Source organism: Ceratosolen solmsi, unplaced genomic scaffold (genome assembly GCF_000503995.2).
Source record: "Ceratosolen solmsi marchali unplaced genomic scaffold, CerSol_1.0 scaffold8, whole genome shotgun sequence".
NCBI classification, from domain to species: Eukaryota; Metazoa; Arthropoda; class Insecta; order Hymenoptera; family Agaonidae; genus Ceratosolen; species Ceratosolen solmsi.
Window position 1 is genome coordinate 2199776 of NW_011948439.1, and position 20116 is coordinate 2219891.

The 20116-nt window shown below is 33.5% G+C and overlaps 3 protein-coding genes across 6 annotated transcripts in view; 1 reads left to right on the plus strand and 2 right to left on the minus strand.

The window, feature by feature from the left end:
• The window catches only part of yrt (erythrocyte membrane protein band 4.1-like yurt), a 4449-nt gene extending 2974 nt beyond the window's left edge, over positions 1-1475 (plus strand). The window contains exons 6-7 of the mRNA XM_011503666.1: positions 1-255; positions 862-1475. The exon at positions 1-255 is cut by the window's left edge and continues 243 nt beyond it. Of these exons, the coding sequence (XP_011501968.1) occupies positions 1-255; positions 862-993 (387 nt within the window). The 3' untranslated portion in view covers positions 994-1475. The remainder of the gene's footprint in view (positions 256-861) is intronic.
• A 2613-nt stretch (positions 1476-4088) lies between these two features.
• Positions 4089-6025, minus strand: LOC105365539 (uncharacterized). The gene is made up of 5 exons (XM_011503732.1): positions 5486-6025; positions 5078-5132; positions 4911-4965; positions 4703-4825; positions 4089-4472 (listed from the first exon to the last, which is right to left on the minus strand). The coding sequence occupies exons 1-5, from the start codon at positions 5712-5714 to the stop codon at positions 4089-4091; spliced, it is 846 nt and encodes a 281-aa protein (XP_011502034.1). The 5' UTR covers positions 5715-6025.
• Positions 6026-6966: 941 nt separating this feature from the next.
• TpnT (troponin T, skeletal muscle) overlaps positions 6967-20116 on the minus strand; it is a 17348-nt gene continuing 4198 nt past the window's right edge. Inside the window, exons 1-12 of one of the 4 annotated variants that reach the window (XM_011503670.1) lie at positions 18890-18934; positions 16244-16261; positions 12660-12690; positions 11864-11968; positions 11437-11533; positions 11315-11351; positions 11148-11253; positions 10490-10708; positions 10316-10408; positions 9289-9369; positions 8356-8434; positions 6967-7459 (exon numbers count right to left, since the gene is read on the minus strand). In XM_011503670.1, the coding sequence (XP_011501972.1) occupies positions 7200-7459; positions 8356-8434; positions 9289-9369; positions 10316-10408; positions 10490-10708; positions 11148-11253; positions 11315-11351; positions 11437-11533; positions 11864-11968; positions 12660-12665 (1083 nt within the window). In that variant the 5' untranslated portion in view covers positions 12666-12690; positions 16244-16261; positions 18890-18934 and the 3' untranslated portion in view covers positions 6967-7199. Of the gene's footprint in view, positions 7460-8355; positions 8435-9288; positions 9370-10315; positions 10409-10489; positions 10709-11147; positions 11254-11314; positions 11352-11436; positions 11534-11863; positions 11969-12659; positions 12691-16243; positions 16262-18889; positions 18943-20116 lie in introns of those variants that run through there. The other 3 variants (XM_011503667.1, XM_011503671.1, XM_011503668.1) reach the window with 3 other exon arrangements.

Here is a 20116-nt window from a genome sequence, read left to right on the forward strand (position 1 = left end):
GGTTCAGCGGTTGCCTCGGCAGCTGCAGCGACAACGGACGAGAAGAAAGTCAACACAAATCCGTTCATAGATTCGAATCCATTTTTAGGATTGCTCAATCCTTTTGCTAATGATCTAAGCCCGACCCCGATTACGAAAACGTCAGTTATCGAGGACGTTGTTGCGGAAGATAAGGCAGATGGCCCATGCGTGAATGGGACGAGAGTTGTGAAGACAGAGGAAATACAGACGACTACGACGACCCTTACGCATCAAGTAAGATTTATTATGGCTTGCGCATTCGTTTGTTTAATGATGTTGTTAATATATATTTCCTAGCCAAACATGTGAATTATTGTCTTGTGTGATGTTTTCGTAGCCACGAGAAAAAAGTTTGTCTGAAGTTAGTCGGGTATCGAGGACGCTTCAGCGAAGTTTTTTCATTTATGTAGATTATCCATTTTGTTGCTGTTGTTTTTTGTTTTTTTGCTATATTTTGATAATTTCGTAATAAGTAAATTTTAAAATCGTAATAATATTATTTGCTCGGATATTTTGCTTTTAAAGGTCGGTCAAATGAGCGAGATTGGTTATAATCGAGTAATAATTTCTTAGTCGAAATTCACGACTATTGACACTTGCCACTTGCCACGTGCCACCTTAGAGAGCCAAGAAAACAATTGCTTCATCTCCTTTTACATTTTCACACTATAAGAATTCACAAATTGACCGTCAATAGATCAACGAGCAAAACATCATGCGTCTCGTCGCGCACACAATACTTATCTTGTTAAAAAAAAAAAAAAAAAAAAAAAAAAAAAAAAAACCCACCGACGCAATCTTGCTTATTTATAAAATTACTGCTTTTCAACCTGTTAATAGGATAATGGACCAGCAGCATCAGATATTAGTCCCTGGTTGGTTGCAGATCCACCTCAAGCTCCAACGACTACTCAGAGTCCTGCAAAGCACACCGTAATAACTCGCAAGACAGTCATCACAACCCAATTGTAAGCCCTTAAAGGCTCCCATGCGTTCACCTGCTAGCATAACGTAAAAGAATCCGCGACGTAGTATTACTATTTATAACAGAGTTGCTGAATATATTGTCAGTTTGAGCTTTGCATCCAACGAAGGCACGGTGATGCTGCATTATTGTAAAATCAGCGAGCTATCGATGCCATGCTGAACAAGCTTACTTTCCTTGCTGGTGCTACCATTGCTTCTCCACCTACAGTTTTATTATTAATTTGTAGCTAGAAATTGCAATCTTCGAATGAACGATGAAGCTGCAATGAGTTAGTTATTGAAAACTTGGGCTCCAGTGCATTGTGTGCCATGTTTCATGAAAGGCAGTCTACTCATCAATATTTATGAAATGAAGATTTCTTTCCATATTGTTGAAGCTACGATACACGAAATCTCTTCCAAATTGACCAATTTTTCAAATATTTTAAAAGACTGGAATTTCTACGACATAAATACGTATGTATATACATTCATATATATATATATATATATATATATATATATATATATATATATATATATATATTATCTATCGCAGGGAACAACCCGGCACGAGGAAACGTGGCCTGATTTAACAAATATTTCGAAACATTTGCCACAAGTAAAGAAATTAAAACGTGCCTTAAAATAAAAGAAGAAGAAGAAGAAGAAGAAGAAGAAGAAGAAGAAGAAGGAGAAGAAGAAGAAACAATTCACTTACGTTGGTGCGGCAAAGACTGTTCTCCATTTTTTACCAAGTAAAAAATCATCATTTTATAAAAGGTAGTGAGATTAGTTGAAATATAAAGCGAGTCGAAATGTATTTAAGAAAATTCATCTTTATTTACAAGATTATGCAGTTTTTTTTTTTTTTTTTTTTTTTTTTTTTTTTTAAAAATTTTAAAGATACTACTTTCCATAACGATGAAATCGGCTTAGAGAATTACTTTAGATTTGTGTAAATAAAGATTCGAAATTACTTGTAAAATTGTAAAATTTTTATCATTTTCGTCACAGTATTAAAAGTATGACTTTGCAAATATGTACTTAATATTATATTTAAAAAAAAAAAAAGTATTTTTAATAACTTTGTGACCAACACATTCCAATTTTGATCTCTGTAGTCAAATTTAGCCAGATATTACTATACAAATCCGACTCGTGTCATAGTCATGCATTTATCGAATAATTACGAGAGTAATATTTCCAATATAATTTTAATCACTCAATTTTGTGATTAGGCACCAACTATATGTATATGATAATGGAAAGTAACCGCAGTGCTTTAAAATTTTATGTGCATTGTTATAAAGTTTTATTATATTATGTAAATTGCGGCTATATCGTAGATGTTGAATAGATTTGTGTAAACACAAATTTGCCTTATATACACACACGCACGCACACGCGCGCGCGCGCGCGCACACACACACACACACACACACACACACACACACGATTTTAATAAAAAGAAAATCATGGTTTTGCTTTTTGTTTAACTGCTTAATGAATATTTTTATGTTAATTATTCGCTTAAGTCTGTTTTACGATGCTTTTATTGCGAGATTAAAGAGTTTAATAATTGACGTACAAAATATGTTTTGCTTGATATGTTTAAGGCACCTCGCCAATGATAATTCAAATGCAAATTTTACCGTATATTTTTAAATAAAATTTTACCATTTTTCGACACAAATAAAATTCTTTTTGAATATGTAGTGTACAATCCATCAAGAATATACATGTAATAATTATGTATGGTCTTTCTCTTTTGTCCTAATAAAACTAGACAATAATTTCATACATTTTGCCCTTTGTGCGAATTTATTAAAATACTTATACACACATATATTGCTTTTTTTTTTTTTTTTTTTTTTACCCTCCTCTCATAATAAACTTAGCCATGTGAAAATACAATATTACGTTATTATAAATAAATAAAATATTTACTCGTTTAACGTAAAAGTATTTTTCGAATTTATTAAATAAAAAAAAATAATAATAAATAAAATAGAATAATAATAATATACAATTATTTAGACCATTTACAAAAAGTCTGTTATATTACGTTATTATAAATATAAATAAACTATGTATTTTAAATGTAGAAAAACATTTGCTCGTTTAACGTATTCTTCGAATTTATTACATTAAAACTAATATTATATTTTCTCGACTATGCACAACAAGTCCGTTATAATTAATAAACTTAATATATCACATAAAAGTAAGTTAATTCAATGCACATTATACTTGAGCGATATCAAACATCGATGCAACAATGGCGGCGAGTGCTGGAAGTTTTACGTTTACCTATTTTCGGTGACAGTGGAATCGTTATAATCCGTTTTTTCACAGTTGGCAAAGGCACATATTTACGTATCGGTCGAGCTTTAAAAAGTGTTAATTTTCTTGCATCATCTGTTTGGTGCTTAGTCTCTTCCTTAATTTTCTGCAACATCGAATAGAATTTATTTAAAAAGACAGGAGTACATGAGGCTTAAGTCGAACAACGAGAAATACCTTTTAAAAAGCATTAAACTAACATCAACTCTAAATTACAACTACTTACAAGTAATAAAGGAAGCAACAATTAAGGTTTTAAAGGTTGGTGGCTAGATGATTCGAATAATTATCTAGTTAAAATTTTTATTTAAACAATAGTCTGCATATAATACATAATTTATCGAGTATTTAAATTTAAAAATTAGTAAACATTTTATAAGCGATTCTTTTTTCGAACAAGATTTTTTATATCGATTTGTATTTCAATTAAAAATTTATCGCGGTTAATAAAAAAAAAAAAAAAAGCATCTTCTTTACGATTGTAGTGCTTTAACTGGGAGGCATCAAGTTTATTTGGAAAAAAAAAAAAAAAAAAAAAAAAAAAAACAGAAGATAAAGATGAAGAAAAAAAGAAGATATATTACGCTTTATTAGCGATTGAAAAAATGTTTTATATACTTTGACGAAACGTAAATGCAACAAACGAGGGAATTAAATTTGTTAAAGTCACAGAATTTTTAATTTCTTATACAGTTATTATTATATCGAGCGCTTTCATTCTTTTCCCTTTTCTCTTATCTAATAATATTGTACAATTATAATGGTACGAGACCAATCAATACCTTCAATTTATTAGATTTGTGAATTTCTGTTTCTTCTTTTTTATGCGACTCTGTTGAAGGAATTATGTTGCCGTTTTTTGTATCTATAACATGTGTCGACACTTTATTGTTATTCTTTGAAATAATATCTAGCTTGTTTTTGTCTTTGTTGCCTCTCTCCTTCTGACATATCTTCTCGCTTGAAATGGGAAACTTTGGGGTATTGCCTATTTTCTCATTCCCTTTATGCAATCGTTGACGATTCTGTTTAAATTCTGCTCTTATGGCTGTCAAGAGTCTAGGCGCTCTCGGAGTTCTCGGACTTACTTTGAATACCGATACTTTAGCTTTGTAATGGCTCAATCTTTTCTTCTTTGACTGAGGAAAAAAATCATTACTTTTATTACTTTCAACGTATGTAAAACAAAAAAAAAAGTATTTAAATGAATTTACGGTAAAATAATTAGGTTTTTTCAATGGAATTACTCGAAAGACTTCCAAATTTCGTTTAGTATTCTTCTGCAACGATTTTTACGTTTAAGAACCATTTACTCGTGAGAAATATGTTATATTTAAACTATTTTATTATTATAAAGTATTTATCTTACCGAATTCTTATTCTTATTCCTTTTAATCTCTTGCCTTATTTGATAAGTTATACTCGCAGAACTTTCTTCGGAATATTGCTTTTTTATATCGACACATTCGTCGTTAACATTTGTCTCGGTCAACTGTAATATCGAACAAAGCAAAAAGCTACAATTTCACGTCATTTAATTGGTTGACAAGTTAAATAAGAAGAGAATTCGTTATTACATAGGTAAAGAGACTGTTTTCATTTTGAAGTAATGATTTCACAGCTTCGGGAGATCTTTAAAAAATTTAACTCTATTAATATGCGTATTAATTATTAATGCAATTAAAAACAAAACAAAAAAAAAATAAATAAATAAATAAATAAATAAATAAATAAAAATACGTACTGCAAACTTGGATCTTTATTTATACAGTTATTCAACAACTGCAAATTTCGACGACCTATACATAGACATTCGTAAAATAATTGTTTATCATTTGATTGAAATATTTTAAACGAAGAATTTGCGAATTAATGCTTTCTTATAGCACTCTGCTAATAATGTCGTATGAATATTTTATAAAATATTTGCACAATATGTGCGGAAATTGGCAACATTCTGTTCTTGCTATTTCATTAGAGCTGCTTTAATGAAATATAAATACAGAAGATTCGAAGATTTTTCAAAATATTGACTACATATTGGCTTACGCGACTCTAAAGGCACATTAACATTTCTCAAGAATGGCCATTATTTTTAATAAAGGTCGGGCTTGCCTTCTGAATTAATCGATCGATTCTACAATATACTTACCGAAAATCGGCACTGGTGCAAAATTAATCATGCGATTCAAACTCAAATATGGCTGAGTATTTTCTTTTATTGAATCGAAATCTGACTTTAAATCGTTCATTGAAAGCTGAGTCGAATCCTTTGGTGTTGATGTGCATCGTCCTGACAATATCACTGCTGAATTAGCCGAGAGATTAGCCAGAGGAGATACGACTTTCAAATTTACTCCACTCTTATCGCTCATTATCATTTCACTTGAAAGAATTTATCCGTTGATTATGTTGCAAAACCGAATGTAAAACCAAGTCATTAAATATATTGTATTTAGGTGCTTAATTATTATATTATTCATTAATATATGTTGCAATGCTTTTGAAATGTTTACATCTTTTATAATCGAGTGAAGCTAACTATTGACAATACTTGGACGAAACTTTCATAACAGACACATGTTGGGTCAAACCGACACAAATATATATGTTCCATTCTATTAAGGATATATATACATTACTATATCCTTCTACGTACTATTCATGTAGTCATGTACGTACATACTGTTTACTTAATTATTTTTCCACTTTGGCTTCATCTATTTATTTTGTGAATAACAACAACAACAACAACAACAACAACAACAACAACAACAACAACAATAATAATAAATGGATAAACTTGTTGAATCATTATTACAGAGTGGCAATACCAAGTTAATTCTTCATGGAATATTATAGCTTTGCAATAATTGAATGAATAAATATTGAGTGGCGATTGAGAAAAACTAAACATAATTTTGTCTCAAAGTTTGAGATTTAGTCTCCTTTAAGCATTTCTATTATTCACGATCAGTTTCATCGTTTAACTTGATTTTATATATAAAATTTTTCCTTCGTTTTGTCTTTTCAACGATTTAAATACTTATGTAGTATCATTGTTCGAGTAGTAAGCTCAATAGTGGAATAATGATAATAATAATAATAATAATAATAATAATAATAATAACTAAAACAGCTTGGTCCGTGATAAATGAGCTGATAGATGGTTTTATTTTAATAATGTATGTGCTTCCCTGCGTACATTATCATCCGTGATAAATGAGCTGATAGATGGTTTTATTTTAATAATGTATGTGCTTCCCTGCGTACATTATCATTATAATAATTATTTTATTATTTGTAATCATAAATAAGATAGAAGTAGAAGTAGATGTAGAAGTAGAGAATTGATGAGTAGTAGTACAACAATAATAGAGGACAGTAATAGCAATCAAGTAGTTTTATTCAGTGAGTTGCTGATATTTTTACTATTTTCAAATTTTTCTTTTTTATTTTTCCTGCGCACGTTGCGAAAGTCATTACATTTGAAAAAGTGTAACAATGCTTACACCCGGTATATTAAATACGGAAGAGTGAAAAGAGATAATTATACACACACACACACACACACACACATATATATATATATATATATATATATATATATATATATATATATGTATATATATGTATATGTATATGTATATAGCGACGCGTTTATCGTGCAGCATTTATGACATGTACAATAATAATATAGTAATAATAAGTAGAATAATAGAGGAGAGAGATGCTGGTGCTGCGAATGTAGAAATTCGATAAATAAAATTTGGCTCCTCGGACGAAATATTGTGACATTAGCGTTGTCGATGCTCGTAAATACACGTTCAGTTGAAGAAGTCACGCTTTGCATTCCGTCCCGATATTTACTCCTCCTCCTCTTCCTCCTCCTCCTCTTCCTCTTCCTCCTCTTCCTCCTCCTCCTCCTCCTCCTCGTCCTCCTCCTCCTCTTCTTCCTCCTCTTCCTCCTCCTGGTTCTCGCTACCCTCCTCCTCTTCGTCCTCGTCGAACTGAGGCTCCTCGAGGTCGTCGTCGGCCGCGGCCTTTACGTCTTCCTCACCTTCCGGCGACTCTGGATCGCCGGCCTTCTTACCCGGCCTTTCACCGAACCACTTCGGCAGCTTCGCTATTTATTTTACAGGACAAAGATTGTACGGGAACGGTTAAACGAGTTTATGATGCCCCCTACCCTCACACGCATACACATACAAACATAAATTCACGCACGCACGCACGCACGCACACTTACACAGCCACTTGCGCACATATCATCCCCAACCAAACCCCACCCCCATAACTCCGAAATGGGTGTGCTTTTGCTAGAAGGAACTTTAACGACCATTTACTTTCGCCCATAATTTTATAGCGAACAAACTCGGCGCTTCGTGAGATTTTGCTATTTAAAAGAGCAAATTTCAGAATTCTTTTACCGTTCGAAAGAGAGAGAGAGAGAGAGAGAGAGAGAGAGAGAAAGGAACCGCGCTTATAAGTTAATGACCTATTATATTATGATGAATTTTCGGCTCTTCGACAATTTGACGCACCTCCCCATTCAGGAGTCGATGGAAGAATTGAAGGAGCGAAGAAAGATTTCTTTGTTGTAGGAATATTAGGAAATCGGTTATAGAAAAACATTATCATTTTTTGGTTTCTGTTACGAGTGGAATTGGTTTTCAAATATCACGGCAAACGTTATGTATCTATACATACATACATACATACATACATACATACATACATACATACATACATACATACATACATACATACATACATACATACATACATACATACATACATACATACATACATACATACATACATACATACATACATACATACATACATACATACATACATACATACATACATACATACATACATACATACATACATACATACATACATACATACATACATACATACATACATATATGCATAAATGCATGCATGCATGCACACACACACACGCGCGCGCGCACACATATACGCACACGCACGCACACATATATGTAAATATACCTTTTTGACGGCCAAGGAATTGTTCTTTCTGCTGGGTCCAATTTTTCTCCGTTGACTCTTTCTGCGCTTCCGTCAAGCCCTGCAACAACAAAGGACAAAAACATAGCATGCTAGGATCGACACAGGAGCCATTTCACATATAATTTTTTTTTCTTTTCTGCACTCGCACCTTGATCATCTTGATCTCGATCGTTTAAAGGAGATAAGGGAAGGTGTGCAGATTGGGCTTTATATCATTATCAACAAAAACATCATCGTTATTAATATTATTGTATAAAGGTCTGTCAAATGAAAATCAATCAAAGATAAAGACAACCGGGGCATGACACGCATTCCTTTAATTATCGATTCTTCATTTTTGTCAGTCACTGGGGGACAAATTTTTGTCACAGGCATTTATTTCCGAGGATATAATGTTGTGGCGTTAAATTTTTAAGTGTGGACGTATCAATAAAAGGGGAAAAATCAGAAATACGTGGAGTAGTCGAGGTGAACGGTAATTTTGTCGTTGTGCGGTGGGAACGTGGTCAGACTCACTTTTGGTGCGTTTCATGAACTGTTCCGCTCTCTGTTTCCAAAGTTTCTCATGGTATTCCGCATAAAGCGTATTATAGCCCTGCGATTCAAGCCAATACATCCTTGCGTTTATAAATTTATATATCCAAGGTTATGTGAAATCTGTGTGATGTCTGTTTGTGTCCGTTACCATTATTCATAGTGTCAATCGTTGCGAAAACCACCGACACTGATATGTCTATCCCCCACTCTCGGCGAGCCGAGGAACGAAGTTTTAAAGTGTAATCGTCATCAATCGTATTTTTATTTTGTTTTGTTTTGTTTTTGGTTTTTGTTTTTGTTTTTGTTTTTGTTGCGATAAATTGTCTCGCTTACGATGAGATAAAGAAGGGAAAAGAAAAGAAGAGGAATACTCACGCCTTCGAATAGTTTCTTCTTATCGTCATAAGACCTAGTATCCACGCGACGTTCATATTTTGAAGCAACTTGGATTTTGGGCTGAAAAAGGAGAGAAAAGTTTAAGTAGAATTAAATATAAGCAGAAGAGTGGGCCGAACCTCTTATTATGCCAAACTCTTTATGCTAAAAATAATAATCATTAATAGCAGTAGAACGATGGCAATGTACCATGTTAATGAATTATGTTTATTAGCAATTAATTATAATTCTTTTGATTATCGTTAAGGTTTGATATTTAATAGTACGGCGATAATTTTGTCATTAATTATACGATAATCCGATCGAGTCCTTTATTAAGATTTAGTTTCATTATTAAATCGTAGTCATGGAAATTATTTAGAAATTTACAAATACTTTGCTATACATCACGACTCAATAACATCAATTTTTACGTCAATTATAATTATTATATAAAATCAATATAATAATATTATTTTTTGCTCAAAATACGATCAAATAAATTAGACTCCATTTTAAACGATAAAGGTGAACTGCGATTCACAAATTATCAGGCATAAATGCGCCCATTGAATAACATTCGTAATTGCATTAAATTTTAATCAGGAAATCTCTATTTTATATTTTTACAACTCACTGGAAAATGTGAGAAAATTAATTAAGTTAAATTAATTAAGTTACTTTTCTATTATCAACGTTGATATATTGCTCGTTGTAAATATGTTTACAAACTTGTTGCAAAGCATAGAAATGTTCGCGTTTGAATCGACTTAATATTAAACGAATTACTATTACTTTTTTTTATCAAAATAAAATAATAATAATATTAATAATAATAATAATAATAATAATAATAAGATACTATAATTTTCAAAAATTATGTAAAAATATCTATTTGGAGGAATTATCAACTGTAACTAATAAAGCAAGCAAACAATTAATTTAATCTAGTATGTATGTATGTATATATATATATATATATATATATATATATATATGAAAGAAAAGAAAAAATGTAAATACATACGGGATATTTGCCTGTAAGAGCTTCGGGGTCAAGACCCTTTTTGAGGGCCTTGTGCCTGAGCTGCTGCTTTTGTCTTTCCTTCAACTCTTTCAGCTAAAAGCAAATATTACGAAAACTCTTATTATGCACGGGCATGGGGACGAAATTTTGTTTCAAGTAAAACATGATACTCACGTCATAATCTTGACGCTTTTGGCGCTCCTCAAGATCGTATTTTTCGGTTTCAAGCTTAACGATGGCTTCCCAAAGATCGGTAGCTTTATTACGTAATTTATCAATGCCAAGACCTTCGATATCCAATGGTTTAATACGGATGCTTAGAGAGATTTTCTTCTCCTCCTCCAGCTGCTCTTTCGTCTTGTTGCGTTCTAATTGTGCCGACGAGAGATTTCCCTAAAGAAGTCACCCACCGTTTCGTATTAAAAATTACGAGTAATAGCGTGTATATAACCAAGGTTTATTACGTTACGTCTATTATCGATATCGATTAAGCGCGAGAAGGTAATTTGAAAGCTGTCGCGTCGGGTTGCGCTTGACACTTTCGCTCTTGAATTAATTATCCACATAATTTATGGACAACGAATGCTGGCAATTGGATTTTAACGCACGTCGAAACAAGCACTTATCATTAAATTAAGCTCGAATTTGCATTAACGACAATTTTGCCATTAATATTTTGGCTTTCATAACGATGTGAGAATTTTTTTTATGGAAGTGACAAAAGTAAGGTAGTAAGAAAAGTGGCAAGAGCGCGTCATCGGCTAAAACCGGTAAACTTTCTAAGAATCTTAATAATGTTAGGCTTATGTCATTATACAGTCATCGTACTAACGGATAGGTCTTTTTTCGTAATGGTGAAGTTGGGTCCTTTCTTGCTCGCCTGGTCCTTCATTGCCTGCATCATAGCCTGGCGCTTCTTCTCGGACTCTTCCAAACGTCTGCAACAAGTTTCGCGTCATCCCACGATACGTTAATGTCGACGGATTATCAATTGCTTACCTTCTCTTCTCTTCGATATCTCGCTGTTTCTTCTCCTCTGTAATAATAAAGGACATTATGAGTTTGACGAGCCAATGCAAGAGCCTCGCAGGGGTAATGATAATTAGGCGCGGGAATATTACCAATTTCACGTTGGCGGCGCTCCTCCTCCTCCTTCTTCTTTTGGGCCAATCGCTTCTCTTCTTCGGCACGCGAGATCTTGCGTTTCGCCTGCTTCTCCTATGAACGTACATAATACGGTATGTAATTAAATTCCGATCAATGGCGATCAATTACGATTGAGTAGCCGGCGATCGAGCGCCCATACAGACTTATACGTTCCGTAAAAAATTACATCGCATATGCTGATCTTCGAAGAATTACGATTATCGTACATACGCGAATCACGAGAATGTGGAGAAGAGTCTCGCCATTCCTTCATTCATAACCGATAGTAATATATATATATATATATATATATATATATATATTTTCGCCATGAAATGCGAAAATTATTGTGCGAGCCCGTCACTCTCGTCGCAGAAGAAAAATAAATAAGCTAACGCGTACCTTGAGGCGCTTCAGTTCTTCCTCCTCCTTTGCTCTCTGTTTTCTCCATTCCGAAATATATTCCTTCAGTTGTTCGTCGAGGTCGCTTCTCTTCTGTTCCTGCCTCTGTCGACGAATAAATTAAGAATTTCGATCATTCGTACACAACGCTAATATCACGGAGATGTTTTCCTCATGAAAATATCATCGGCTATGATTTTAAAATCTCGACAGCGTAATGTGCGTTCAAACGTCACGGAGCCCTCGTTACTTTAACATCTTACAACGATTATAAATAAAGCCAGTGTTTTCTAATTTACTCGGCGTATGTTTTTTTTTTTTTTTTTTCTTCAACAAAATTTCACCCGATGACATGAGATCTTTTTTCAAAAATGAGATTTTTTTTACATTTATCGTTCGTTGCTGTGCAACGTGGAGTCTTTGATCGTTGGCCATTTGTTCTTCTGGTTATTAGGCGCCCAATTATCGTTTTGCCAAAAATTCACGAGACATTACTTGGCCCCGAAAGTCGTAAAGTAATAATAAAAGCTCAATGAATAGTTTTCACGCGAATTAAAAAAACAATGAAAACAAAAAAAAAAAGGTGCTAAAAATAAATTGACGAGATAAAGTGCAAAAAAAAAAAGAAAAAAAAAAAAAAAGAAAAAAAGAAAAAAAGAAAAAAAGCGTTTTGGAAAATGTACGATTACCATCTCGACCGCTCCTCCTCTCACGCTTATTTTAATGAGCAATTTCTCTCCGTGTATAATGACAACAACAACAACAACAACAACAAGAACAAAAATATATAGCTTACCCTCATAAACTCGACATTTTCACCGGAATCCCTGGATACGAGGTGAGCGAAAACAACAAAAGTAACTCTCTTTAGTTTCGCCATCGAGTGGACTTTGGTCTATTTAACCGCTGCACCCGTCGCCGCGTACAAACGTCCGCCTCTCCTCGTCAATGCAATACTTTCATCTCTCACATCGCATCCTTTTTCCCCATTTTTTCTTTCATTTACTATTTCTACCTTTTTCTTTTGAAATCCTCTTCCCCCTCCCCCCTCCCCCGTCCTCTTCGCAATCCTTCACATCCCCTCCACTTTCATTTTAAACCATCGGTGTGACGCGGACAAGCGGACGGACAACGGACATAACGGACAAGTACACAGGCACACAGAAAGACACAGGCATATTGCATTGTATTGTGAACGACGTGCAAGCACGTTCAGATACAAATATAATAGACATACAAAGAACAAAGTTATGAAGAAGAAAAAAAAAAATAATAAAAATTAAAAAAAAAAAAAAAAAAAAAAAAAAATTAGAAACAAAAGTTGAATAAATTAAGCTTTAGAGCTGGTTTAAAAGTAATATTAATAAACAATCGACTTCACAGAGGCTGAGGCCGTGCTTGATATAGGCTTGCGAGACTTTTGCGTGATTATGGAGTGGTGAGGAGGGGGATCGTTGTCGTTTATAATATTCTTTGGCATTGCGCCCTCGTAGATTCATATTCCCGAGGAGCACGAGAACGCGAATAAAGCGACAATATTACAACAACGAAAACTGGCATTCGTCGGCAAAGCACCAACTCCGGCATTAATTTGTAAAATAGATTATTTTAATACGACATAAAGATTACGGAGCTAATAAAGCCATCACACAATGTACTCTTTCGCAGTGTGCTCTTTCTCTAAGAGTAATAATCAATGTTGCTTGGTTTGATAGGAAAGTTATCGAAACGAGGAGTCGGACGCGCTTTACCCGCCCAAGCCGATATTATATATATAAACAGTGGCATACAATAAAAAAATTATATGAAAATTGATAGAAGAGAAAAAGAAAAAGAAAAAGAATAAAATAATAAAAAAAAGTAGCTCGCGCATACATATAGAGAATGCGATTGGCCTTGTCTCGTACACGTGCAATAGGCTCGACTGTTTACGATTGACGATTGGAAATTCGCATATTCGCGAAACGTGAAACCACCTCTGGTGGAGGCATTTTGGCGAATTCGATGCCGCGCGGTCGAGTTTAACATTTTCAACCCAAGGCCACTTTGTGTCAACGTTTGACACGAATTCAGAATTAGATTAGACGCGGTTGTTGAGACCGGCGGCGACATCGCTGGGATGCGGTAATTGTAAAAAGCGAGCGTGGTAAACAAGCTTTTCTTTCGACTTTCGCGTAGCATTCAATGAAAGCTTCAACCATAACTATTTAAGGTGGTAAGAGAGCTATCCGTGGATAATATCGATAATATTTTATTTTACCTTTTCCGTAATCGCACACGTAACTTAAGTAGTGCAAAACGCGACAAATTAATCGACGCCAATTGTTGAATTCTTCACGATACACGCGTAACCCGCATTATCATCCTTAACTCTTTCGCAATTTCCCCAACGATTTCAGCATCTTCGTATATTCTTCGTGTTTATAAAAACGAATAATTGAAATTTTTACAGAACGCGAGAGAGTTTTGAGTGAAACAATAATTGCATTAATTGAAAAAAAAAAAAAAAAAAAAAAAAAAAAAAAAACAAAAGTCCTGGTCGTTTAATGTCGCTATAAGTGTAAATGTCGGCAAATACTACAATTCGAGATTAAAAATTTATTCTGACGATATAATGTATCTCGCGCGTTCCTCACGAGATTAATCCATCTCATCTATTTCGTACCTTTCTCTTACAATACGATCGATCGAATTAAATAATTCTAAAATTCTCATATTTATAATTATATTTTTCAAATAAAATAACTCTATATATATATATATATATATATATATATATATATATGCAGTGAGCTTGAAATTAATTTTGCCGATACATCAACGGACGTTATATTATGCTCTTCTTTTTATTTTTGGCTCCAAAACTCTGTTCGACAATATAATAATTATTGCAAATATATTGAAAGCTAGCAATAGGAGATGCCATCGACACTTCACACCTTCGATAATTGGAAGATCGTCGTCTGCTTGCGCAATGTCCGATCGATAACGAGGGTATAGATACATTGTAAGCTGCCTTTTACATTATTATTGCTGTAATTATAGTCTGCTATTAAGTTGACAGATATAACAAAACACAGTGTGCCGCGGGGACTTGTCTGACGTTTGCTCATTGCACACTCAGTACAGACACATAATCACGACATACACAGATTGCGGACAGTATTACAAAAAAAACACGATCGCGAGCTCAATAATGAAAACTGCCTGGGGGAGAAAAAAGGAAGAAAAAAAAAAGAGAAAAAAAAAACGCAAATCCCGAAGAAAAAAATAAAATAAAATATGAATAGAAACAATAAAAAGAACTCTCAATCGTTAATGATTATTGACAAACAGAAAAAAAAGGAACACGTTGTTGTAAGAAACGAGAAATGGTGATTAAACATTTGGCACATTAAGACGTGTTGTTTTATTATTGTGCGTCTTCAGTGAATTTCATCGAAACCTCCTTATAGCTCATATTTTGACGTTTTTGTACTTTTTTGTAATTAAGACGTAATGATTAAATTTATTTACAATCTATTATTATAATTGTAATGTAAAGTGACGGTGCGTGACATACGGTGCGCAAGAATTATTCGAATGGCTTTTGAGAGAGTCGTTGTGTGACTTTGTGAATAAGAGAGAGAGAGAGAGAGAGAGAGCGTGTGCGCGCGCGTGTGTGTATGACAGAGAGAGAGAGAGAGAGTGCGTGCGTGCGTGCGTGCGTGCGTGCGTGCGTGTATGTGTATGACAGAGAGAGAGAGAGAGAGAGAGAGAGAGAGAGAGCGTGTGCGCGTGCGTGTGCGCGTGCGTGTGTGTGCGTGAGAGTGCGAGAGTCATATTGCTCTTACGTAATACCAGCTATAGAGTTTAGTTAATGGTTAAATCCAATGTTAAATATAAAGCAATTTAAATATCTCTCTTGTCACAATAATTTTCTCTAATTGCCTCTCGAGCGTAATAATAATATTACGCGCATTACTGGGATGTAAGTTATGAAAAAGAAAGGAAGAAAGAAAGAAAGAATGAAAAAAACAAAAAAAAAACAAAAAAACAAAAAAAAAACAATGGAATAATCAATAAAGCCTCATCGAATGGCCCCCTTAATAAATAATTCCGAGCTATAAATGCCGCGCGAGTCGTATATATTTGTCGATCGTTTTTAAAAAATCGCGAACGAAAATAGATACACCGAATAATTAACACCCACGGCGGATGCTAATTTTAGTACGTTAAAGAGCGAGAAAAGCGAAGGTACGAATGAGAAAGAATTCGTTCACTGAAGTCCACTGTGTAAATATAGACGGATGGTAAATAAGGTTTGTTTTGTGAGCAGCTGGATAACGAATAATGTTAACGATTTATGTATTTAAACAACATTACGATTTTACAACTTACTTTTGGGACGCCCTACCCCTACAAAAAAGAAAGTACAGATCGGTTAATAAATTTGAAGGAAAATAATCAATGGCAAGCTTGCTTGTCTATCGCATCCTGGTCTACATTATCAATTATTATGGTGCATTTTTGCATTTTAAAAGCAAATCCTCTTATCATATTTACGCATTGCTTATAAACGATTCAATTTTCTATCTTTCAATCTTTTTTTTTATTTTTTTTTTTTTTTTTTTTTTTTTTTTTTTTTTTTTTTTTTTTTTTATTTTTATTTTCATTCTTTTTATATATTTTATATTTTTTTATATTTTATATTTTTTATTTTTTTTTTTTTTTTTTTTTCCTTTCTTTTTTTTTTTTAAAAATTTTGTTTTTGTTGACGTTGTGCACTTTTCTATTTAGATTTTTTTTTCTTCTTCTTTTATTTTTGTTGTATTTAATTTTTTTTTTTCTTTCTTTATTTTATGCCACTTTGTGCGTGATCCTCTTACGATTCATCACAATCATCATGGTAGCGGACTTTGGCGTCGATCGTTTTATGCAGACTGCAGCTTATAACGCCGAATCATCGTATTTATCCGCTCTATATTCACTCGACATGAATCGCGCGCTACATTGAGCAACATTGAGCTACGGCGAGCGAAAGAACTTGGACTCGGATTAAGTCCTTGTTTACGATTATACCAATATCATGATAAATATATCCGGATAATGGCTGCATTAAGGTAAAGTGGCCGATTTGTTGACGAGAGCTAGAGTAAAAGCCAAGCGGAGCTTAAGATTGAGACTTTTGTCGTTGTCGTCGTCGTTGCTTTTGTTTTTACGTCTAGAGTGAATATTTGCAATTGTAATGCGCATGGAAATAAACGGAAGTCTGCATGTGTTGGGTGACCTGCCCTCATTATTTTAGAGAAAAGCCGCACGACACAAGCTCTTCACCTAGGAAGACTCGAGCTGCGAGCTAATGTAGGCGCGCTGACAAGAATAACAAGAATACAATATACTACGCATGAGAATAAGAATGAGCATTGGCAACAGAAACAAAATGTGGTTTAAGTACGTACTGCCAGCGAGCAGAAATGCATGTGGGTGTGCGTGCGTGTTCGCGTGCGAGAGATAAAGAGATAGATAGTAGGAAAAGTTGAAAACAAAGAAAACGTATTAATTGGTCGTTATTGAGTGATAATGTAGCAGTGGGGTTGGCTGGCGGGTAGGTTAATTGATACGAAGGAAGAGTGAACTGACGACACAAATTATCAAGATTATATAAAAGCACGCGGTTATGATTGGTATTTTATATTTCATTGTTCAGTGCGCGTGCCTTTCTCTTGGCTTCTCATTGTTCTTCAATTTTTCGTTTATATTCACGTGCAAATCTTAGCATATCATTCCTCTTTAACTTTAACTGCGCTTATAAATCGTCTCATTCGTAGTGATATTCATCATTTTTTTTTTTTTTTTTTGTTGACGTTGTGCACTGTACGAGTACGGTAGGTGTAAGAGAGTAAATAAGGTATGTAAAGATTTAACGCTCAACGGCTGAACAGTACGAACGAGTAATCGTAAGTACTTATGTCAAGGAAATGTAGTATCGACGGTTGCGTTTGGGTCGCTCTCGCGCTATATGACGTTTCAATTAAGCAAATAAAAATAAATGTTTTTATTGATCGTATCGCACACGTGTTACGGCCAGCAGTCGTTATTATTTTTTCTATTTACTATTTAGATTTTTTTTTCTTCTTCTTTTATTTTTGTTTTTTCGTTTGTTTGTTTGTTTGTTTGTTTTCTTTTGCTTTCTATTGAGACATGTACAGAAAAATGTAAGAAAAGAAAAAAAGAAGAGAGAGAGAGAGAGAGAGAGAGAGAGAGAGAAAATTAAGTAAAACGAAAGATTGACCGAGGTCGAATTGTGAAATATGGCAGATAAGCCACAGGTTTTTATTTATTTAATTTGCGCTAGAAGAAACATGTCTGCGTCAGCAAAGGCAGCAGCAATTATTGCGAGAGTATAAAATACGGCAAAACTACGTAACATAATAAAAGAGGTGAGTGGATTTTACGATACTTGACAAGTATAGAAGAAAAAAAAAAGTAGCGTCATTTATTAAACAAAAGAACAAAAGAAAAATTGTAAAAAAATATAGATAAATAAGAATTATACGACATAGGTAAACGTTTACATAGCAGCAATAGACAAAGTTGCAGCACGACGATGTTTGCCACTTGTTATTTCATCTTTCTTTAACAAAAGTAAAAATTAAGAGCGAGAAATGCTTATATCGGACAAAAATTCAATCGAAAAAAATAGTTTGTGCAAAAATTAAAAAAAAAAAAAAAAAAAAAAACATAAACGAAAATATGACAAGTTAAAAGAATAAATATATATATATATATATATATTGAAAAATTGGAGATTAAGTGAAAAAGTAATTGAAATATCGTCGTGCTACATCCCGTAATGATGTAGAAAGAGCTAGTAGTTTTTAAGGTAGCGAACGATCAAGACTGCGACCGACAATAAAAATAAATAAATAAATGATAACAAAAAAATAAAAAATAAAAAATAAAAAATAATGAAAATAATAAAAACAGTAGACATAGACAAACATGAAGAAAAAAAAATTATACGACAGAAACTCTAGAACTTACTCGATCTTCTTCTCCGGTTGCCTTTTGTTCGATCAAATCGGTTCGCGCGATCGGTCGGATGATGGATTTGGTAATTGAGACGATGTTTGGTTTGGTTTGTGTGTGTTTTTTTTTTTTTTTTTTTTTTTTTTTTTTTTTGTCGTGATAGAGAGAGAAAAATGGAAAGATAAAAAAAAAAAAACAGATAAAAACCAGAGTCAGTTATTGGCTTTCATTTTTTTTTATAATGGGGCAAATGTATTATGGGTCAAAGGGATACGGGACATATTACATATTATTGATATTAATCATCTTTTAATTTGGGCACGGATAATAGGAAGTGACGGTAGAATTATAATTTCCTCCCACTATTAAATTGGAATATTAAAATTGACGATATTCCATTTAAGCTTTAAGATTTAAGATTTAATATTTCGATAATAAAACTTTTGCCTATTTTAAAGAAGTAGAAAAACCCCCATCTACATTCTATAAATGCCATGGAAAAACAATATATGCACATAGATAATAACTAATAAATAAATATTTTACCGTTTTTAAAATTAAATTTAACTGTCGTTGATAGTTGGGCGACATGTTTGAATGGAAAGAATATTTAAACGAGACGGACGAGTCTAACGGAATTTGCCAGGCTTTGAAAAAAATATTCACCGAGGGCAAACAGTCTGTTTTATGATAAATTCAAAGTTAATTTTATTAACTGCGTTTTGCGTTCGGTTAGTTGAAAGTTGTATTTCAAATATCATGGCGCGTTTGATCGATAGTTTTTTTTAACGAGAACGATGATAAGGGAGAGGGAGACATATGCTACGTTATCGAACTAGGATAAGGCTCGCTTTAATGACATTTTTCACCAGCTTGCGCAACAACAAAAAAAAATCCTATAAATTTTCAAATACAGCTGCTGCAAAATTTTACGTTTAAAAGTCGCGACGGCACGTTGGATCGCTTAGAAAATCTCCATTGCCATTTGCATTGTCTTAATCTACTCTCTAATAATATGCGAATCTAATAATAATGCGAATTAAAGCTGGTGTAACGAGGCCTACCTTACGATCGACCTTTATTTGCCCGTTTAATCGCATTCCGAACCCTACTCATCGACATCTACATGGACGTTGCGTTCCGATTTCTCGCGGATTATTTTGCGGAGAAATTAAAAACGAGGGCGCAAAGAGAGCGAGATATATATATATATATATATATATATATATATATATATATATA

What these genes read in the sequence shown, in the direction of transcription:
- LOC105365539 (XM_011503732.1), bottom strand. Translation starts at nt 5,714, where the DNA reads ATGATAATGAGCGATAAGAGTGGAGTAAATTTGAAAGTCGTATCTCCT. An exon ending in TGCACCAGTGCCGATTTTCG is followed by an intron (nt 5,133 to 5,485) that starts GTAAGTATATTG and finishes GTCTATGTATAG; the next exon opens with GTCGTCGAAATTTGCAGTTG. An exon ending in AAAACAGTCTCTTTACCTAT is followed by an intron (nt 4,826 to 4,910) that starts GTAATAACGAAT and finishes TCGATATTACAG; the next exon opens with TTGACCGAGACAAATGTTAA.